The following is a 19930-nucleotide window of genomic DNA, read 5'->3' as shown; positions in this document are numbered from 1 at the left end:
GCGTGCGACCACCTGGCCCCGCCCACCTTGAGTCCGATCACTGGATGGCGGGTCCTAGTGATTGACAAGTGGGAGGGACCAAATGAGTGTTGTGGAGGAGAGGAGGCAGGGAGGCAGGGAAAGCAGTTATTGGGGGAGGAGCGCGTGTGCGAGTGTGTTCGAAGCGCGAGTGGAAGGGCGGGGCGAGAGTGGAAGGGAAGAAGGAGATTGTTGTTGACATTTGTTTCTGAGGGTAGGGATAGGTAGGGAACCCAGGGGGTAGGCGCGGCCGCGGAGTCTTCCGGGGTGGTGCTGATTGGGGGAGAAAGGGAGAGGAGGGATATGCTAATAACTAGTCGTGGATTTGCCAGTTAGGCGCCTTGGGGTTGGCTTTCATTTGGGAACAGCGGCATCATTTGAAGTCAGTCCCTAAAGTTGCTAGTTCCCCGGGATCCACACTTTTCAGACAGTCCCAGAGTCTCTCTTCTTTCACTTGGCAGTCCCGGACCTCGCTGGGCGCCCGAGAGCTTTTATGGCTTTAGCAGCTTGCGACCTGTGCTCGTGGGGAAACTGTAAGCTGGGAGGAATTGGAACCCAACCAGACTGCCGCTTGGGCTGAAGCCCAGCCACTGCCCCAGGCCCACTCTGGGGTGAGGGACACACGTCTAGCTAGGCTTGTTCCTCAGATAACCCGCGTCCCCCTTTGTCCGACTGCCCCTACCTCACTCCCAGGAGAGGCGCCCAGACTCACAATCCCTAAAGGTGTGCACTCCGCTTCTCCCCCCACCACTCCGGGCTCTTTGGAACGCACTTGACCTTGGCCTTTCGCTGTGGACAAGCTCTCCTTCCCTCTCCCCCGGTGTTTGTGGACCTTCTCTCTGCGCCGCCCTGGGACTTGCAAATCTCTGAACAGTGCCCACCCTCCCCCTCATAACTCCTCCCCCCAGGGATGAATGCAGGGTCCAAGGTCGTGCCCTTTGCCGCCCATCTTCCTCCCACCTCCTGACCAGGGACCCCAGCTCCCACCGGTTCCTCCAGGTTGATATGTAACTAGAGCTGGGTCCAAGGCCGAGAACTGCCATGACTGGGGCGCCCCCTCCAAGCTGGAGGTGTGTGGAGGCAAAGTCCTTCTAATGTGCTGAAGTAGCAGAGTCCTCCCTCTGCACTAGAGAGCAGCTTTAAGGCCCCTCACCCCCTACTCTCCATCCTACTTGTCTGCCTGGGGCTATATACCAGGGACTCTGTCTGCTTTTTGGGTGATCTCTGTTCCTCTGCCACATGTTTAACACGTTAGGATGCGATGCATATTTCACAGAGTCACAGGAGAGTAAACAAACAGGATCCCCCATCATTGTCTATTAGGCAAATGCAGTCTCTGTCCAAAGACCTCCAAGTACAACTCACTACTTCTTGATGCAGCTTATTGCTGAACAGCTCTGATTTTTTTCCGTGAGTTTTTTGTTCTTCCTGAACATTAAGTCTCTATTTGCCTCCTTATAAAACTACCACCAGTTGCTCCTAATTTTGTCTTCTGGAGCTAAAAGTAAAGTATAATCTACCTCTTCCACAAGATAACTTTCCAAATTCTTTAAAGGCAGCTTTTTTTTTTTCATGTTTTATTGCCTTTTAATTTACTTTGTTAAATATTCCCCATTACATTTTTTTAGTTGCATCCAATTTTCTTTCTTTCTTTTTTAATTATAGCTTTTTATTGACAGAACATATGCATGGGTAATTTTTCAACATTGTCCCTTGGACTCACTTCTGTTCCAACTTTTCCCTTTCCTCCCTCCATGCCCTCCCCTAGATGGCAGGCAGTCTCATACATGTTAAACATGTTAAAGTATATCTTAGATACAATATGTGTGTGCAGATCTGTAGGAAAGGCAGCTTTTATTCAAACCACAGACCCCTATAATTTTTAATTGGTATTGTTTTGTACCCATTTATAACCTAATTTAGCTATTTAGATTATATAATATATAACCTTTGTATACTATAGAAGGCACACAACATATCTGACATAGGACTATGGGCCAGGCATTATGCTACATGCTTTCTTTATAAATATCTTATTTGATCCTCACAACTTTTGAGAGTTAGGTGCTGTAATTATCCCCATTTCACTGTTGGGGAAACTGAGGCAAATAGGCTAAGGGACCAGCTCAGGGTTACTCAGCTAGAAAGTGACTGAAGCTGTATTTGAACTTGGGTCTTCCTGACTCCAAGTACAGTGCCCTAGCCATTTCCCTACCTAGCTGCCCTTAAATATGAACTAAAACAATGTGATGTAGGAATAAGGAGACATAATCACAGAGTCTCAGAACAAGGAAGGACTTCAGAGGCCTAAACCTTATTGAAATCTACCTATTCTGTTATGATGTTCCTGAGAAAGAACTTTTCTGTAGCTTTCACTGGAAGACTTACTGTGTTGGCAGTTCCCATGGAAGAAGCTTTCCCTTAAATGAAATTTACTCTCTGCATTTCCCATGTTTGCTCCCAGTTTTGCTCTGTGAGGCCAAAAAACAATTCACTTTTGCAATGCATTCTCCCAAATTTTGTCTTCCCCAGGCTAAAATCCTTACTGATTCTGGTATGAAATAGCTTCAGATAACCTCATCATCCTGTTACTTGACTCAAGGCAATGCTGGCTTTCAGTATCCTCCCTAAAATGCCATGCCCAGATATGAAAAAAGTATTCCTAAAGTAGCCTCACCAGAGGGCATATCATGACACTTCTGCTTTTTTTTTATGTGTTATGTTTCCTTCATTCACATCACTGGACTGGAATCCTGGCACCCTACTATTTTTTAACTGAATAACCCTGGGCCAGTCACCTTTACTTTTGAGGCCCTAGTTCCCTTATCTGTAAAATGAGTTGAATACTTTCCTTACCTACTTCATGGAATTGTAGGAAAGTGCCAGCAAGATACTTATGTGAAAGTCCTTTTGTGAAGTAGCCGGAAAGAAATAGTTACAGTAAGGTGTTATTACTCAAAATAATAAAACAGTATTTTTGAAAAACATTTTATAATTCAGATTTTTAAATTACATTTCTCCTCTCTCTCACTGAATCAGGGAGGCTCTCTATAATCCTTTGCCTTTTGTGGTCTGGGAAATGTTCTTTTAACGTGCTTGCGAACTATCTGTACTCAGCTATATAAAAGGGAAAGGGCCCTTTGTCTTTTATTTCTCCCCACCTTCTTCCCAGCGCTTTCCCCACCCTCCACTGAATAGCTTCTCAATAGTGTTGTTGACTGCGTGTTCACTAGCATCTCCACCAGAGGGCGGATGGGAGCAAGCCAGGACCGGCTCTTCTTCCATTTAAAGATTGGTGGCTCCCCACCAGCTATCCGCCTAGCTATTGCACTGACTTACTGAGCAAGTGCAGATCTTTGTGGTTTGCAGCAACCTGAGGAGTTTCCATGGTAAAAGTAACACCAGTGCAGCTGTTTATCTGGCTTAATACAGACCCAGTCCTGGCTCAAAGAAGAAATATATTTTCTTCTAATTATCTATGGCTTGAAGTGTTCTAGACCGATCTCACTGTCTTCATTAATTTATCTGAGGCTTCACTGCGCATGTTACTGTATAAACTGTGAGGGAGTATCTTATCTTTCAGGTGCTGCTCTGTCACGGAATGGCTACAAAGTATGAAAATGCCTGTTCCTTTTCTCTGCTCAGATAATGTGTTTCTAAATCTTTAATCATGCCATCTTTAACTGTGCATTCTAGAACAGGACACAGGACTGCAGTGGGACAAGGATGGAAGAGAGTAACCTGCAGTTAAGATGTACTATTTATGAAGCCCACATGTTTGTGATTTTTTTCTTTTTTTTTTCCCCCTGAGGCAATTGGGTTTAAGTGACTTGCCCAGGATCACACAAGCTAGGAGGTGTTAAGTGTTTGAAGCCAGATTTAAACTCAGTTCTCCTGACTTTAGGGCTGGTGCTCTATCCAGCATCACCTAGTTGTCCCTTGTGATTTTTTAATAGTAAACAGCTATGGTAGTTGAAGTTTTTGCACTGGAATGCTATATTTCTCACCCCACTCCCTCGTTTTTATTCTTGATGGTTTTCTATTAATTTTGAACTTTGTTCTTTCAAGTAAGTGGTCTGTGATACAGACAGCTGATTCAGGAATATCTCCTCCCATAGTAATGATGTATTCCCTGTATGTTAAAATATAATTAATTTCATTTTTGTTGTCTTTTTTCACATGTCTATTACCCCCCAAATCTTCTTGAAGTATTCATATATATATAAACATGTGACTTCTGTACATTCAACAAACTTTTTGCATTTCTTATTCTTGAAACATTTTCTAACATTTTTTTCTACCATTGTGCAATGCTCATGCACTTTCATGTACTTTCAGTACATGTTAATTTAATTAGGAGGTCTTTTTGGTAGTTTTCTAAGTATGCAAAAGTAACAGATGGTCAGCTATTGTGTTTTACTGGAATTTTTACAATGTCAAAAGAACAAAAAACAATTCTCTGTACATTGAGTGGACTCCTATATTAGAAGGCCACAGATTTACAAAGGATGGGCCAGAACATATATACCTTCATTTATAATACTGGACATTGATAAAATCAGAGAACCATTGGATTATTGGGAGTGGGATTGTGTTCACTTTAAAAAACAACTATATATTGTATTGTGGACTTGGTTTCAGCATGACTCATAGAGCTTTTTGTTTTATTAATTCAGCCAGTGATCTCTTATCTGATTCAGGATTATTCTTTTCACCACATCCTTTCCCTCCCAAACTCTCCCCTGAAGGGTTCTCTGCGAATTCCATTTTATTAATCAGATCTGGTCATATTATCTGGGTAGAAATCACCAATGACACCCACCTCAGCATCATTTGTAAATTTACTAAACTTATTTCTAGGAAGTTAATGGATGAAGATGTTAGAGATATTTATGCAAGAGAGAAGAGACCAGACATATAAACAAGAAGCGGTCACTTGAATCATAGATTTAGAGCTTGAAGGTACCTTGTTGGTTATCTTGTCCAACTCCCTTGCTTCAAATAGTCAAGAAAAGTGAAACCCAGAGAGGTTATGACATATATGGGGAGTGTTGGAACTGTGATTTGAATTCAGCTCTTATGACTCCAAATCTTTTACTTTTTTCATTGACTCTAGGATTTCTCCATAGCACATGGAAGAGGATTGATTTATTGCAAGGAGAACCAAGACTTTGTTGGGTGTGAGGTTTTGAACACTTTTTTCTGTCTTGTGGTAGAGAATAATTTGAGATTGGTAAATTGGAGAAAGGTAGGATATTGGGTAAGAAGGTTGATAAAAGAGGAAGAAATCCTAGGAATATATATAGCTAGGAAGTATTAAGTGTCTGAGGCAGGATTTGAACTCAGGTCTTCCTGACTTCAGCGCTGGTGCTCTATCCACTGTGCCATCTAGCTGCCCCAACTTTATGTTGCTAGTCGTTGAAGCCAAAAATTTAAAGTTCATAGCCCCAAGTTTGGGCTGACTGTGGATTCTACAACTCAGGATCATAGAGTTATAGTTAGAAGAGACCTTGGAGATTTGGGAACCCCTCATTTTACTGAGATACCCAGAGACAAGTTAAGGAACTTATTTAAGGTCACACAGATAGCACAGCAGAGTAGGATTCAAATTCTAAATCCAGCTCTCTTGCTGTATACCCTCTATGTTGGGAGAATGAAGATTGCACATTTCCCCCTCACCTCCTTCCTACTTGGGCTCCTCAATAGTAGTATGGAACACTACAAGTATATTGGTAGCAGTAGAAGTGATTCATGCAACTAGATAGGAGCTTTTTGCAAGTGTGATTAGGAAAGATTTCAATGGGAATAGATTAAGGAGTTGGGGGGAGGATGAGCATAGAACTAGTCCAGGAATGTTGAAAATAGTGAATACTACCTATGCATATTGATAGTTAATGAAAGTTCTACAAATGTTATGCAAAATAAATGGTAATTATTGTTGAAACAACAGCCTAGAAAATAGGTTTAATGGCCTATGGCCTGTTTTGTGGCTTCTATAAAAGGTGTTAATCTAATCAAAGATGCTTTTAGTTTTTGCAACTTTCTGTCTGTAGTTCCCCTGTTAAAAGGAGGTAGCTAGTACATTCTCTCTTATTCTGTGTATGTATCTTGCCCCCCATCTCTATCTTTGCAGATTGTTTAAAGATCACATTTTTCGTATTCTCCCCTCCAGTGCCTCTAACTCAGCCAATACCTCCCGGGGTAGGTCTTGATTGACCTGTTCCCTCAGGTAGCTTTGTATTTCACGGACCTCCTGTTGCCAGAACTCTTTAGGCAATGAAAATAGCTCAGAGAAGTCCACAGACCCCAAGCCACTCAGATTCAGTGCCCCTTCCTTTGGCACCAGCCCCACTGGTGTTGTTTGAGCACTCTCCTCGCCCTCCAGCCTACGGCAGATCCAGTCCAGCACCCGAGAATTCTCCCCAAAGCCTGGCCATAAGAATCGACCTGCTGCATCCCGCCGGAACCAGTTGACATGGAAGATCCGGGGAAGCTGAACTCCCGGCCTCCCCTCCATGCTCAGCCAGTGCTCCAAATATCGCCCAAAGTTGTAGCCAAAGAAGGGCCGCATAGCAAATGGATCGTGCATAATGATCTTCCCTGGGAAAGTGGAATAGAGGTATAGGCTGTCTTTGCTTGGAAGGGGAAAGGGTTGGGAGAGCTATGTAATAGATTCCCTCAATGCATGATGAAGGAGCAGAATGGAGACAGCTTTCCTTTAGGGTCATTGGCTTGATGTGAAGTTGGATAGGGTCAGGGAATAAGAAGAGGCTTAAGGAATGGTTAGTGATCGGGGTCTGCCTAAAGAAGCAAAGCCAGGAAGGGGAGGGTGTGTGAATAGTGATGGGCAATGGGATTTACCTTTGTGTTCAGCTGCAGCAGTGGACTCAGAGCGCATGGCACTGCCCACAAAGACACCATGGCGCCAATTGAAGGCTTCATATACTAGGGGTACTCCTGGGAAGCCAATTAAGCAGAATTATAGACAGCCCTTTTCCCAGCCTTCAACTGATCCCCTCTGCCTATCATGTTCCTTCCAGTGCTCTATGGATCAACTTGGACCCCCATCTTCCTCTTAGTCTCTGGAGTAGGGGAGATGGGAACTCTGAAGAAGGGCTCCTTCCTTCAGTTGAAAGCTTAACTCCTGTATAGAAGGAGGGAAAAGGCTCCCTATGTAGAACTAGATCACTGACCCAGAAGGCAGATAATTCAAACACTGAGCCTGCACAGACCATACCTTTGGGTCGTCGTCCTCCAAAGATGATGGCATCTATGGGTACACCTTCAGAGGCCTCCCATGCGGGGTCTATGATGGGGCACTGGCGAGCCGGGGCACAGAATCGTGAGTTGGGATGTGCACAGGGCTCCTTGTCACCTGACACAGAGACAGACACTTTTACTTTGAATCCAACCCTGTAGGTATCTGGCTGTTTGTCCATGACTCTTTGGGTAGTCTTCCTGCAACTCAGGACAGGGTGATGGATGCTTTCTCCAACTCTGGAGTTAGTGCCATACCCCAGAAAGAGTGTGTTGAGCTTTCTCCTTTGGTGCTTGGGTTTATTGTTTGCATGATAAGGAAATGTGAGAGTACCTAGGATCCATCAAAGATTTGAGGTTTGTGATGTGACAGTTCCCCTTATAAACAAACTACTTGGTTTAGAGTAAGCAGAAGTTTATCCCTGGTGTGTCATTAGGAGATTCTTTTGATCTTCTCTTCTTAGATCTGACTGGAGTATAAAAGTCAGTGCTTAGCTTAACTTGTCGAATATATAATATGCAGATTATTATGCAGACAATATGCAGCACTTAGGCACACCTCAGAAAAATGTGTAGGGACTAAAGGTGGGGAGATGCTCCAATGGAAAACCACCTAAGTGTAGAAACACTGTTCTTTTTAACTTGCGAATTACAGGTCAGATTTCTGGGCTGGGAGACACCTGGTTAACATTATCTCCTCTGATTCTGACTGCTCATTCAGGGAGCAGGTGATCTGCCATTCTACCCTCTCTCATCCTCTTCTACCTCAGTACCCTGTGATAGAGTATGTATTTGGCAACTGGCATTAGCCACAAGACTTCTTAGTTATATCGCTAGATCCAAATATGATGAAAGGTTTGGGAAACTGACCTACAGGGAAAGATTTAATTTTCTGGGTTTCCTCTACTGAATGGGAAGGATTGGGAGTGTAGTATGGAACTTAATGATGGTCTTTAAGAAGATGAAGGGTGATTACATAGAGGAGGGTGACTGTGATAATGGACCCTTAAAGTATGAATACAGTCTGTAGAAACCACAAAGAGACCTCTCTTCCATTATGTTCCTCTCTCCTTTGACCCCCACAAGAGTTCGTACTTATTAACTTCAGAGAGACAGAAACAGTTGAGGGAGGAGGCAGAAGAAGGACCCAAAGATGATGAAAGGATTGAAAAACTAGTTTATGGGGTAATACTGAGATTACTTAGCCTGAGGAAAAAGGTGAGGGGAGGTAGACTAAGCTTAATAACAGTATTTATATAATGAAGGATGATGCCAGGGTTAGGCTGTAGAAAGGGGGAACTGAGCACTAAGTAAGATGAATATTCCCTTCTTCCACAAGGAGACTTTAAGGAATAAGGGGGAAAAAAGTTCTTGCTGGGTTGTAAGGACTGTTGGGGTAGGTGTTTTAGAGGAAAAGGCTTTTGTAATACTGTGGTTTTGGAGGAGGTTGGAATTCCAAGGATCTAGTGGGGGCAGGTAAGTGGTGCAGTGGATAGAGTGCCCAGGCCTGGAGTCAGGAAAAAGTATCTGTGTGACCCTGGGCAAGTCACTTAAACCTGTTTGCCTTATTTCCTCATCTGTAAAATGAGTTGTAGTAAGAAATGGCCACCCACTTCAGGATCTTTGCCAAGAAAACCCCAGATGGGATCACAGAATCAAGTAAGACCAAAACAATTAAAGAATGAACAACAAAGTAGAGTCTGAAGTAGGGAAAACATTTCCCTCTATTCACCATACTCTGAACCTTTGCCCTTTAACTGGGTCCTCTTTACTTACCAGGTTTCCAAGTCTTGCCCAACCAGGAAGTGACAGTGACCCCAGGGGGAAGGGTCTGGTCAATGCCTTCCCAGTACACGCCACCATCACTAGTCTCTGCCACGTTGGTGAAGAGGGTATTGCTTTGGATTGTGGCCATAGCATTGGGATTTGTCATTGCTGATGTTCCAGGTGCCACACCAAAAAAGCCATTTTCAGGGTTGATAGCTCGAAGGCGGCCTGAGGAAGAAAGTCAGGAGAGTAGGTAGGAGGGTGGGGAGAGAAAAGGTGGGAGATGAGGCAAGACAAGTAACTTCATAACTCTATACCCTGCTGCCCTTCTTGGCCCAAAGCCAATGGTAACTGCAGGAGAAAGGGCTCCTGAACAAGGAGCAATTGCTCCTGGGCAATGCTGGGCACCGTGCTGTATGTAGGGCAGGGGTGATCCCTACTGGGACAGGAGGGAGGGCTGTTCTAGTTCCACAACAGCTAAGGAATGGCTAACTGGATGAATGGGAAAGAAAGCATGTATGTGTGTATCTGGGTGTGAGATTGTGTGAGTGTGTATCTATCTGTGTGTGTGTGTGAGTATGTGTGTATGAGTGTGTATCTGTGTGAAAGTATGTGTGTATCTGTGTGAGTGCTTGTGTGTGTGTGTGTGTGTGTGTGTGTGTATCCGTGTATGTATGTGTATATCTGGGTTTGAGAGTGTGTGTGTGAGAGAGTGTGTGTGTGTGAGTGTGTAAGGCTTCTCACCATCACTGTCAAACTTCATCCAGGCAATGTCATCACCTACACATTCCACTTTCCAACCAGGCAGAGTGGGCCGCATCATAGCGAGATTAGTCTTGCCACAGGCGCTAGGGAAAGCAGCTGATATGTAGCGTTTCTTCCCAGCAGGGTTGGTGATACCCAGGATCTGAAGGAGAACAGGGGAAATAATCATATGCACACTGCTAAAGTTATAGAAGTTCTGCAGAAGCAAGAAAGGGCTCTGTGTATAGCCGTCTGTAGAACTAGAAGTGGTCCCTTATGAGTTAATAGGGAAGAAGAGGGTCTGTTGATTAAATAGCTGCCCTTCCCTGCCACCTGAATTCTGGACAGGCAGGGAAACCTGGTCTGGGGACAGCCAAGAGTCCAAGGATCCTCCAACAAAGCAGTGTGAGCAATGGGAAGAGGGCTGGGGTAGCTTTGGTGGGGACGGGACGGGTACTTTTTTTTCCCACCCTCAGCAGCCAGTCCTCCTCATCCCTGGGCCCTCCCTCACCAGCATGTGCTCAGCCAGCCAGCCCTCATCTCTGGCCAGGCGGGAAGCGATGCGAAGGGCGAAGCACTTCTTGCCCAGCAGGGAATTGCCTCCGTAGCCACTGCCGAAGGAGATGATCTCCCGTTTGTCAGGCACATGGCCAATCAGGGTTTTCTCAGGGTTGCACGGCCACTGGTTCACCAGCTCCCCTGAGGACAATTGTTTATGGAGGCCTCTGGCAAGGACATACAACTTCAAGGGGTTTGGGGAGAGGTCTTTCTTGAGGGGCATTCTCTCTTAGGCAGAGGAGGGAAGCTTAAGGGGGAGGTTCTCAGGAGGGTGGGCATTTGGGGACAGAATTTCAGTTTCCTCTTTCAGTAGATAGTGTCTTAGGCTCTTCTTTCAGGATGGGAGTTGGGGTGGATTTCTAGGGCTTGATTCTCACCTTCCAGGGGCAAAGGTCGGCCCACTGAGTGCAGACATTTGACAAAGTCCTTATCCCCTAGGGCCTGAAGCACAGGCTTCCCAAGTCGGGTCATTATTCGCATGCTGGCTACCACATAGGGGGAATCAGTCAGTTGAATACCCACACGAGATAGGGGGGACCCCACGGGGCCCATGCTGAATGGAAGCACATACATAGTGCGGCCTGAGGAAGAAAAGCCAGGTCAGAAATCCTCGCTTCAACCTTTCCCATCTCCCAATTCATGTCTATGTCCCTTGCCCAGAGTTACCCCGCATGCAGCCAGGAAACCTCTCATCTAGAGCTTTCTGAAACTGGGCTGGTGACATCCAGTTGCCCAACTGTCCATGGACTCCATCAGCTGGGATGGGCACTGTGTCCTTCTGAGACTCCGTCACAATCACCGTCTTGCTTTCTACTCGGGCCACATCCTTGGGATCAGTTCGAGCCAGCCAACTGGGAAGGGGGTACCAGGAAAATAGTGGTCACTTAAGACCTGAGAAGGCATCCCTTTCCTCCTCCTCCCATTTACTCAGGGTCTACAGTGTATGTCACAGACCCTGTTTTTCCTCTTCCCATAGGATTTTAATCACTCAGACCAGGGGTCCTCAGCCTTTTTTCTGTGTGCTAGACTCCTCTGGCAATCTGGTGAAGCCTATGGACCCATTCTCAATCTAATCTTTTTAAATGTATAAAATATACAGAATTACAAAAGAAACTTCTCAACTAAGTTCTCAAAGCCCCTGAAATCTATCAGATTTACAGACTCCAAATTAAGGTTAGACTATGTTCCCAGGACTGTGACTGCTTTTATCCTAAGCAAAAAGTGTGCAGGCTTGGTAATCTAAAATTCAAAGGTGTTGATCTGCATCTTCTCCATTTCAACATAAAAATGAAGATATTCTTCCAGCCCATGATAGTTTTCCTTCCAGGATTCCTCACCTGTTATTCTCATTGGGTTGGTTCACTAAGACAGACCTGTGTAAGTCCTTGGCTTGTCTCAGCACCTCAGAAGTTTAGCCTCTGGGCCTATCTGTTACCAGCACTCACCAGTTGTCATACTTGGAAAGCTTTCGAACAAGGCCTTCACGTTCCAGCAGGGCCAGTATGGAATCATTCTCTGTCTCACTGCCATCACAGATGTGGATGCCTTCTGGTTGACACAGGCGGGCACTTCGTTCCACAAAGTCCCTCACCTTAGCTGGAAGCTGACCCAAATCTCCACTGGTTATCCGCAATGCATGGTTGCCACGGCTTGGAGCGTAGCCCCAGGGGCACAAACCATGCCAACCCAGCCTAGGAGAGAAGGAAAGAAGAGTGATGACCAGGGTGGACACTTGGTGGGAGATGGGGGGTGGAAACAAGCACATGAGAGTGCATTGTATGAAAGAACACTGGGAAATGAACGTGGACCACTCATAGCATTTACACTCTTTCTGCTTGCATTTTTGTTTTTCTTCCCAGGTTATTTTTACCTTTTTTCTAAATCTGTTTTTTCTTGTGTAGCAAGACAACTATATAAATATGTATACATATATTGTATTTAACATATACTTTAACATATTTAACATGAATGGGACTACCTGCCATTTAGGGGAGGGTGTGGAGGGAAGGAGGGGAAAAGTTGGAACAGAGGTTTTTGCAAGGGTCAGTGTTGAAAAACTACCCATGCATATGTTTTGTCAATAAAAAGCTATAATAAAAAATAAAAAAAATAAAAAGTCAGAAGATAGAACAGAAAATTAAAAAGTGAAACAAGTTTTGAAATAATAAAAGAGCGTTGTTCTGAAAAAAGAAATGAGAGTGCATTGTAGCATATCTATACACGTTGGACTGCCAATAATGTATTTGTGACACCCAGAGGATGATTTGGAATGAGGGTAGGCTGTATGGGAGCTGTGTGCTACATGTAATGAAAGTAGCCCTGGATTTTCACCATCATAAAGCAAAAGACTAGGTTTGAGTTTTTATTCTGCTCCTGACTTTGTGATAATGTGATTTTGAACCTTTAGCTATAAAATGGAGATGCTACTTGAACTACCTATCGATAAGATTGTTGTAAGAATCAAATTTGATGAGAGACAATTTGTCATAATGGACAGCCAATGGAGTCAGGAAGATCTTTGAAACATTGGTCATGTGACTTTGAGCAAGTCTTTAATCTCTCTTTCCCAGGTAACTCTCTCAGACTATAAGTTAGAGAGTAGCTGCCCATCCACACTGGTTGAGAAAAGTTCCTACAAAGTTTTACAAACATGAATGTTGAAAATTATCTTTACATATATTTGAAAAAATAAAATGCTATTAAAAATGGAAAAAAAATCCCAAATTGACCGGGGTCCATTGGTGTTGAATATTCTTTTTTGCATAATCAAGAATGATTCCTTAAAGCAGTAAACTTTAGTCCTATAACACTCCCCAAATGTTAAATCTATATAAACTACTAAAGGACTTTTAAGGTAATAAGTTTAAAATGTTGAAATAAGCTGGATGGGTTTTAAAATTTATTTTCTAATTTAAAAGAAATGATAGAGAAGGCCTTTTTTTCTACTGTTTTGTTAATTTTTACTTTAAATTCAATTTTTTCCATAGTGCTATCATTTTTGATAATGATTTGTAAAAAATTATGAGTTATTAAGTCTGTGTGCCTCTACCTTTATTTTAAAATAGTAGATTGTTTTAAAAGTTCCTTAACCCAGTAAAATTACAAGTTCTTTCCTCCCCACCAAAAAAATTAAATAATATGATTCATAAAAGTATCGTGAAACATCTGAAATACTATGTAAATCTATTTTTACTACTATATTGTGTGCTCCCTGAGATGAGGGGACTGGTGTATTGTTTCATCTTCATATCTCCAACATGTAACAAATGCATTTTTAATGGAACTGGAAACATATAGGGATAATCAATTTGTATAATAAGGAAGTCATGTGCAAATATCATGTGAAAATAGTCATGTGATTATCTGAGTATATTTGCTGTTGGGGACAATGTTGTTGGTTGTATGAGAATATTTAAGAGCATGTCCTCTTCTTTCCAATCACTAAGTAGACCTTCATTACTTCTTGTCTAAGAGCTTTCTCACAGGTCTCTCTAACTCCAGTTTCTCTCCCTTTTGATTCCAGTCCATATTACAGCTAGCTGCCAAAATATCATTCCTAAGATATAGGTCTGACCATATCATTCCTCTCCCTATTCAGAAACCTCTAGAACTTCCCTTTTGCTTGGGTCTGGACCTGGGCCTGGACTTCCAATTTCACTGGCACAGAGAATTCTTGTAAAGATTTTTTTTTTTACCCATGAAGGGCTGCACCTTCTTTGAAATTTATATATAGTCTCAGAGATGAGACAATGAGAGGGTTAAGTGTCTTCCTGGCACTTAAGCTGGAACCACTGCCAACATTAGAAAAAAACAAACTCTTTAAATTGGCATTATTACCCTCCCCATAAGATTCCAACCTATGATTCTAGCTTTATTTCACATCATTCTCCATGTTGAAGCCACAGTGGATTACTAGCTGTTATCTGCAATTGCCTGGCCATCTCCAGACATTTCCACACGTCCCCTTGATTTGCCCAAATAGTCCTACATGCTGGAAATATACAGCTTATTTGTCTCTACCTTTTAGGGTCCTTCTCTCCCTTCTCAAAGTCCCCAGATGAAAAGGAATCTCTTCTTCCTCGATTTTTCTTTTCTTTTTCTTAATCTTCTTTTCCCTCATATTTCCCCTCATATTTATCTATTCCTTATCATTACAGCACACTGAGGGAGGAGACTAACTTTTATCTGTATATTTCATAGTACATATTAAAGTGCCTTGAATGTAATCATGTGTGTTTAATATGTATTTGTTAAAAAAATGAGTCATATCTGGCCTGTGATATATAAATGTAAACTATTATTATTATTACTATTATTACTAGCACAATCATAGAATATCAGAAACTGTAAGGAAGTTTAAGGATCACTTAATCTTTTATACTTTAAAATGAAGACAGAAATTGATGGAGGTCACATAACTATTTAGTGTCAGATTTGGAGTCCTTTACAAATATCTCATTTTATCTTCATAGTTTGGGAGATAGGTACTTTTATTATCCCCATTTTATAGATGAGGAAACTGAATCAGACAGAAGTTAAGTGAATTGCCTAGACTCACACAGCTACCATCTGAGGCTGAATTTAAACTTAGATGATTCAGTGGAAAAAGTGCAAGGCCTGAAGTCAGAAAAATCTGAATTCATATCCAACCTTCCTAGCTGTGTGACCCTGGGTATATCACTAAATCCTGTTTGCCTCAGTTTCCTCACCAGAAAAATTATCCAGGGAAGGAAATGGCAAACCACTCAGTACTTTTGACAAGAAAATCCTAAATGGGATCAGGATGAGTGGGTACACCTGAAATAGCAACAATATTTCCTGATTCCAAATCCAGCACCCTATCCACTACCCCACCTAACTGCTTTTCAGCTTCTCACTAGGCCAAGCTGCTTGACAACTTTATGTCACTAGCCAGAATGATACTTAAGATTTATCCTTATGTTGGCAATTACCTAACATTAATGAATTTGTTTCTTTCTAAATGTTATATATATTTTTCCATGTACCTTTATTCTGCTTTCAAAGCTAAACTGTAACTTCTGCTAGTAGAGATAGAATTCTCAGTTTCTGTAGAATAGTGTTTCTAGAATGGCTCTCAGCAACTCAATAAACTGCTTCTGACAAGCTGGGGGCTTCTGAAAGCTGTTTTTACAACAGGAAGATGACATTGGCCATTCCAGTCACTGCTACTAGCTTTAACAAAGAGGAAAGAAGTTCTGCCATCTGGCAGACCTGAAAGAACTATTTACAAGGAGGACTGGGGTGAGAGGGTGTCTCAGCCCTATGTTGACAGACACCACCTCTTTTGACCTGACCCTGTCCTTCCAGATTCTGAGGGATTTGGGGGGGGGAGGGAAGAGGGGGTGGCTTTGATTGGCCTGAACCCAGGGAGGGGCAACTAAGAGAGAGCAAAGACCGAGAGAATGGAGCTATGACCCAGACCTAGAAAGGAGTCACCTAGCAGAACTTCCAAACACACATAACTGGCTTATATGAATCCACTTCCTCCCCCTTATCTATCTGGAAGAGGGACCCATTTACAGGGCTTCTGCAAATGACACCTGGAGTGACCATGTGGAGACAGCTAACAAAAAGATTCTAGGAAAGCACCGGGCTTCCTGGTTCCCCTCCCCCTCCTCTCTGAAAAGGGTTTCAGAAGTAAGAGCAGGTTGGGGTGAGGAGGTAGGTTGGCCAGTGCCGCCAAAACTGCATCAAACCTAGAGAAACATAGTAATAAAATAAGGAGACTCTAGGCTTCTGCTACCTTCTTTGGAAGGCGTCTTTTTTTTTTTTTTTTTTTTTTTTCTGGATAGAAGTCTGGATAGAGGTAGCCTAAATACTGCTGAAATCAATTGAATTAAAAACTTTCTTGTGGATTGTAGCTTTATCTTAGGAAGTTTATGATGAAGCTCCCCCACTCTCTTCCCCCCCAACTTCCTTAAGAGGATTCTTTTCTCTTTGCTCACAGGCGATGGCTGAAGCAGTGTGTGAAGAGAGAAGGGACCAGGATAGGTCTTCCTGGGATAGGGATCAGGGACAGGCTAGTAGAGAGTAGGGTGTTGGCATCTGGGACGAGGGAGACAGGGTGGATGAACCACAAGAGATCTACTTGGGTTAAGGGGAGGAAGCAGGCCCTAGAAATGCAACGGTCTTTGTTTCCCTCCCCCGCGTCACCCTTGCTTTCCGTGCCCTACTCCCAGAGGTCCCTACGTTGTGCCGGGCTCCTTGCCAGGCTCCGTTCCCAGCGAATCCGGGGAAATAGATGTTTACCTCCTACTTCCTTCAAAGGAGCTCTGCTCCTCACCTCCACAAGGAATTTTTCTTATTATTTTCCCCTTTCACCCCCCAGAGCTCCCACTATTGGTCCTTCTCCCTTGCTGCCTAGAGACTCTTTCTTCCAAGCTTATGAAAGAATTAAACCCGAGTAGGCGAGAAGAGCAAAGGCAAACACGTGAAGAGCGTGGAGAGAAAGGGAAGGAAGTTAGAACAGTCCGCGCTCCCCGAGAGGGAAGAAAAAGCCAGCATGTCAGGCAGGGCAAGGAGGGGAAAGGAAGTTCATTGAATGGGACGCGGTAGTCAGCAAGAAGATAGACTGACCAAAGGGAAGAAAGAGGAGAGACAAGTTGGTTCGGAGACCCCAGAGACACGGATGCACAAATAGTTCGGGGTCAAGGATGGGGGAGCTGAAAGCGCAGTGAGATGCCCGGGAGACAAGATGGGGGTGGGAGAGTGGCAGGGGAGAGGCTCAAGTCCCAGTACAGCCGCGGGGAGTGTGTGTGTGGGGAAGAGGTAAACTGGGGAGAGGGAGGTGGCGACCCCTGGTTAAGCTTCACTCACCGCAAACAGGGGCGATACAGAGAGGCCATGGGACCTGACCGGAGCTCGCGCAGAACACTAGGCCGGGGCTGCTGGGGGATGGGGGGCCCGAGCCCGGGAGCAAAGTTGAAGGGGGGCGGGGGGCACGGGGGAAGCGACCGACGGCTGTCAGCGGTGGCGGGAGCCGGGACTAGGGCGGGAGCTGCTTAAGAAGGAGACAGGGAAGGCGGAGCTGGGGACGGAACCTGGGAGGGACAGCGGGAACCATTATACCCCGTTACCTGGCTGGCACCCAGTTTCATCCCCCTAGGTCCACCCCATCCCCACCCCCAGTAGCGCCCTTCTGGCCGGGGCGTCCCCATCTCTCCCGGTCTCGGATCTTTCCCATTGGATGGTCGATTCCAGCTCCGGTTCCTCTGCCTGGACCCACCCCCTGATTCCAAACCCCGCCTCTCTCGGCATGATGTAATTCGGAGGACCTCTTGCTCCGGGGAGACAGCTACGGAAGAAGATCTATGAGATTGGTGGAAAAGTCTTCCAAAATGAGCGTTGCGATCCCTAGGAACACTTCCGGTGCTCAAAGAAAACGTCTCTTCAAAGATTCAGAGCTGAAAGCAACTCTGAAGATGATTTTATCCAATTCCCTTTATTTTACGTCGACGAAACTGAGGCACGGAGCAGTTCGGTAACTGGCCCACCATCATATAGGTTTTCCTTATTTGGTTCTTGGCCAGGGTTCTGGCCTCGGTCCTCTGACTTCAGATTCAGTGTTCTCTGCTCTTCAACGCTGAGGTGGTTGGGGTATAGCACCAAATAATAAGGTTTATGTAGGCACCAAATGTTGGGGTTCGGTCATGTGAAGAATTCACAATGGCCTTTCTTTTTGGCAAAAGATAGGCTTATTTATGAGAAGAGGTTACAGACAAGAGGAAGAGATGCATTTGACACCAAGAATGGTAAATATGAAATAGTGTTGGGAGAACAAGAGGGTTACAAAGAGAAGTGGTTTTTTAACAATTAACAATGGAAAAGTCAAGTTCCTTAGTGGAACTCACAACCAGGAGAAAAAAGAATAATATTTTATGAGGTGGGATTATACCCTTTACTGGAAGATCCATAGAGGATGCTTAGCACCCTAAAAGAGTTAGTTAGCTATAAGAAGGTGAAGGACACCCTGAGGTATGGGGGAGGGGAATGAGAAAGATATCACATGAGCCTTAACCAAAGGGGTTGAGCAAGGATGGCATGGGCCATATTGATTGTCTGTTCTTGGTTCTCTAAAAGGACCAAAAGGACGTCACTGTTAGGTCGAGTTACCGTGAGCCAGACTGTGGCTGATCAGACCACTACGAGTTTAGGATACTCTACCACAGCTCAGAACAAAAAGTCCCTATGATCATTTGGGATTAGCTTCTTTAATTTTTGTGCATCTCCAGTTTCCTCTGGGCTAATTCAATTCTGTTCTGCACATAGAGCATAGCATCTTTCCTGAGCGCATGCCGTGCAGGTCAGTCCTGTGTCAGGTGTCTCTCCTGTCATACAATTGATTCCAAAGTTCTTAGGAGAAAAGTTGAGAGTGTCCTTGTATTGCTTTTTCTGACCACCATGTGATCTCTTACCCTGTGTGAGTTCTTCATAAAATCATTTTTTTGGTAAGTGTACATTTGGCATTGGAATAATGTGGCCAGCCCAACGGAGTTGTGCTTTTTGCAGTAGAGTTGGAATGCTTGGCAGTTTAGTTCCAGAAAGGACCTCAGTGTCTTGTCAGGTGATCTTCAGAGTCTTCCTAAGACAATATAAATGGAAGTCATTCAGTTTCCTGGCATACAACAATGAGGTTAGCACAACGGCTCTGTAGACTTTGGTAGTCAGTCAGTCTAATACCTCTCCTTTCCCACAGTTTCCTTCGGAGCCTTCCAAACACCGAGTTAATTCTAGCTATGCATGTGCAATCCCAATTTCAACGTGGAGTCCTGGAAAGTATACTGCCAAGGCAAGTAAGTGAACCTCCCCACAGCATTTGCTGTTACCACATATGGATGATACAATGCTGGCTGATGGAAGACCTGTGTTTTCTTAACAGGCCAGAATTAGCATAAGCAGCAGAGAATTGACTTATGCTTTGTTGTATCTCAGCTTTGGAGGCTGCATTGAGTACACAATCGCCTGGAAACAAAAAATCATTCACCTGTAACACTTACTCTACTTTAATTTTGGCTTTTTCAGGTTGAAGAATTTACCATCAGTGTGGCAGCTGCCTTTTTGATTCCATGTTCGTCCTCATTGAAGGCATTTGACAACATGGCTGAAAACATCGTGCTAAAAAGCATGGGAGCAAACACACAGCCTCGTTTCACTCCATTAGTGACTGGGAAAACTCAAGAGCATTGCCCATTGTCCAGAACCCGGCCTGCATGCCATCATGAAATTGATGTCCTATACTGATGAACTTCTCTGGGCGACTGAATTTTGACTTAATTTTCCATAATCCTTTGTGACTGAGAGTATCAAAGGCCTTGGTCAAATTTATAAATCTTATATACAAATCTCTATGCTGTTGGAATTTTTCTTGGAGTTGTTTGGATAGTAAACACCATAGGGATTTTCTTTGGCCCCTTCTGAAGTCACATTGGTTCTGACCTTTTTCTGGGTGTAAAATCAGCCTACTAAAAAGGATTCTGGCAAGGATCTTCTCGACAGCAATGACTAAGAGACAGGCCAATTTATAGAGGAAATTTAACTTCAGGGGTTTGACATAGATTTCCAACAG

General features: G+C 43.9%; 1 protein-coding gene and 1 long non-coding RNA gene across 3 annotated transcripts; one reads left to right on the top strand and one right to left on the bottom strand.

Annotated features, from left to right (window-relative positions):
- Positions 1-4419: 4419 nt before the first annotated feature.
- PCK2 (phosphoenolpyruvate carboxykinase 2, mitochondrial) lies at positions 4420-17271 on the bottom strand. Its single transcript, XM_051980508.1, has 10 exons — positions 17182-17271; positions 11790-12035; positions 11011-11195; positions 10722-10925; positions 10298-10485; positions 9787-9949; positions 9052-9270; positions 7256-7393; positions 6880-6975; positions 4420-6618 (listed from the first exon to the last, which is right to left on the bottom strand). Exons 1-10 carry the CDS (start codon positions 17208-17210, stop codon positions 6164-6166), a joined length of 1923 nt encoding a protein of 640 aa, XP_051836468.1. The 5' UTR covers positions 17211-17271; the 3' UTR covers positions 4420-6163.
- Positions 17272-17748: 477 nt separating this feature from the next.
- Positions 17749-19710, top strand: LOC127551079 (uncharacterized). Of its 2 annotated transcripts, none has more exons than XR_007951009.1 (3): positions 17749-17845; positions 19061-19157; positions 19387-19710. It is a non-coding gene; the product is annotated as an uncharacterized LOC127551079 (long non-coding RNA). The 2 variants fall into 2 exon arrangements; XR_007951010.1 differs by lacking the exon at positions 17749-17845 and adding an exon at positions 17852-18116.
- The last annotated feature ends 220 nt before the right edge of the window (positions 19711-19930 follow it).

The sequence above is a fragment of the Antechinus flavipes genome, chromosome 2 (genome assembly GCF_016432865.1).
Source record: "Antechinus flavipes isolate AdamAnt ecotype Samford, QLD, Australia chromosome 2, AdamAnt_v2, whole genome shotgun sequence".
Lineage (NCBI taxonomy): Eukaryota > Metazoa > Chordata > Mammalia > Dasyuromorphia > Dasyuridae > Antechinus > Antechinus flavipes.
This window is presented reverse-complemented; position numbering and strand designations above follow the sequence as displayed.

Coding starts and splice junctions, on each gene's coding strand:
- PCK2 (XM_051980508.1), bottom strand. CDS start 17,210: ATGGCCTCTCTGTATCGCCCCTGTTTGCG. Junction 10,486..10,721: donor CCGACCTTTGCCCCTGGAAG/GTGAGAATCAAG, acceptor AATTGTCCTCAG/GGGAGCTGGTGAACCAGTGG. Junction 6,976..7,255: donor TGGAGGACGACGACCCAAAG/GTATGGTCTGTG, acceptor TTGGCTTCCCAG/GAGTACCCCTAGTATATGAA.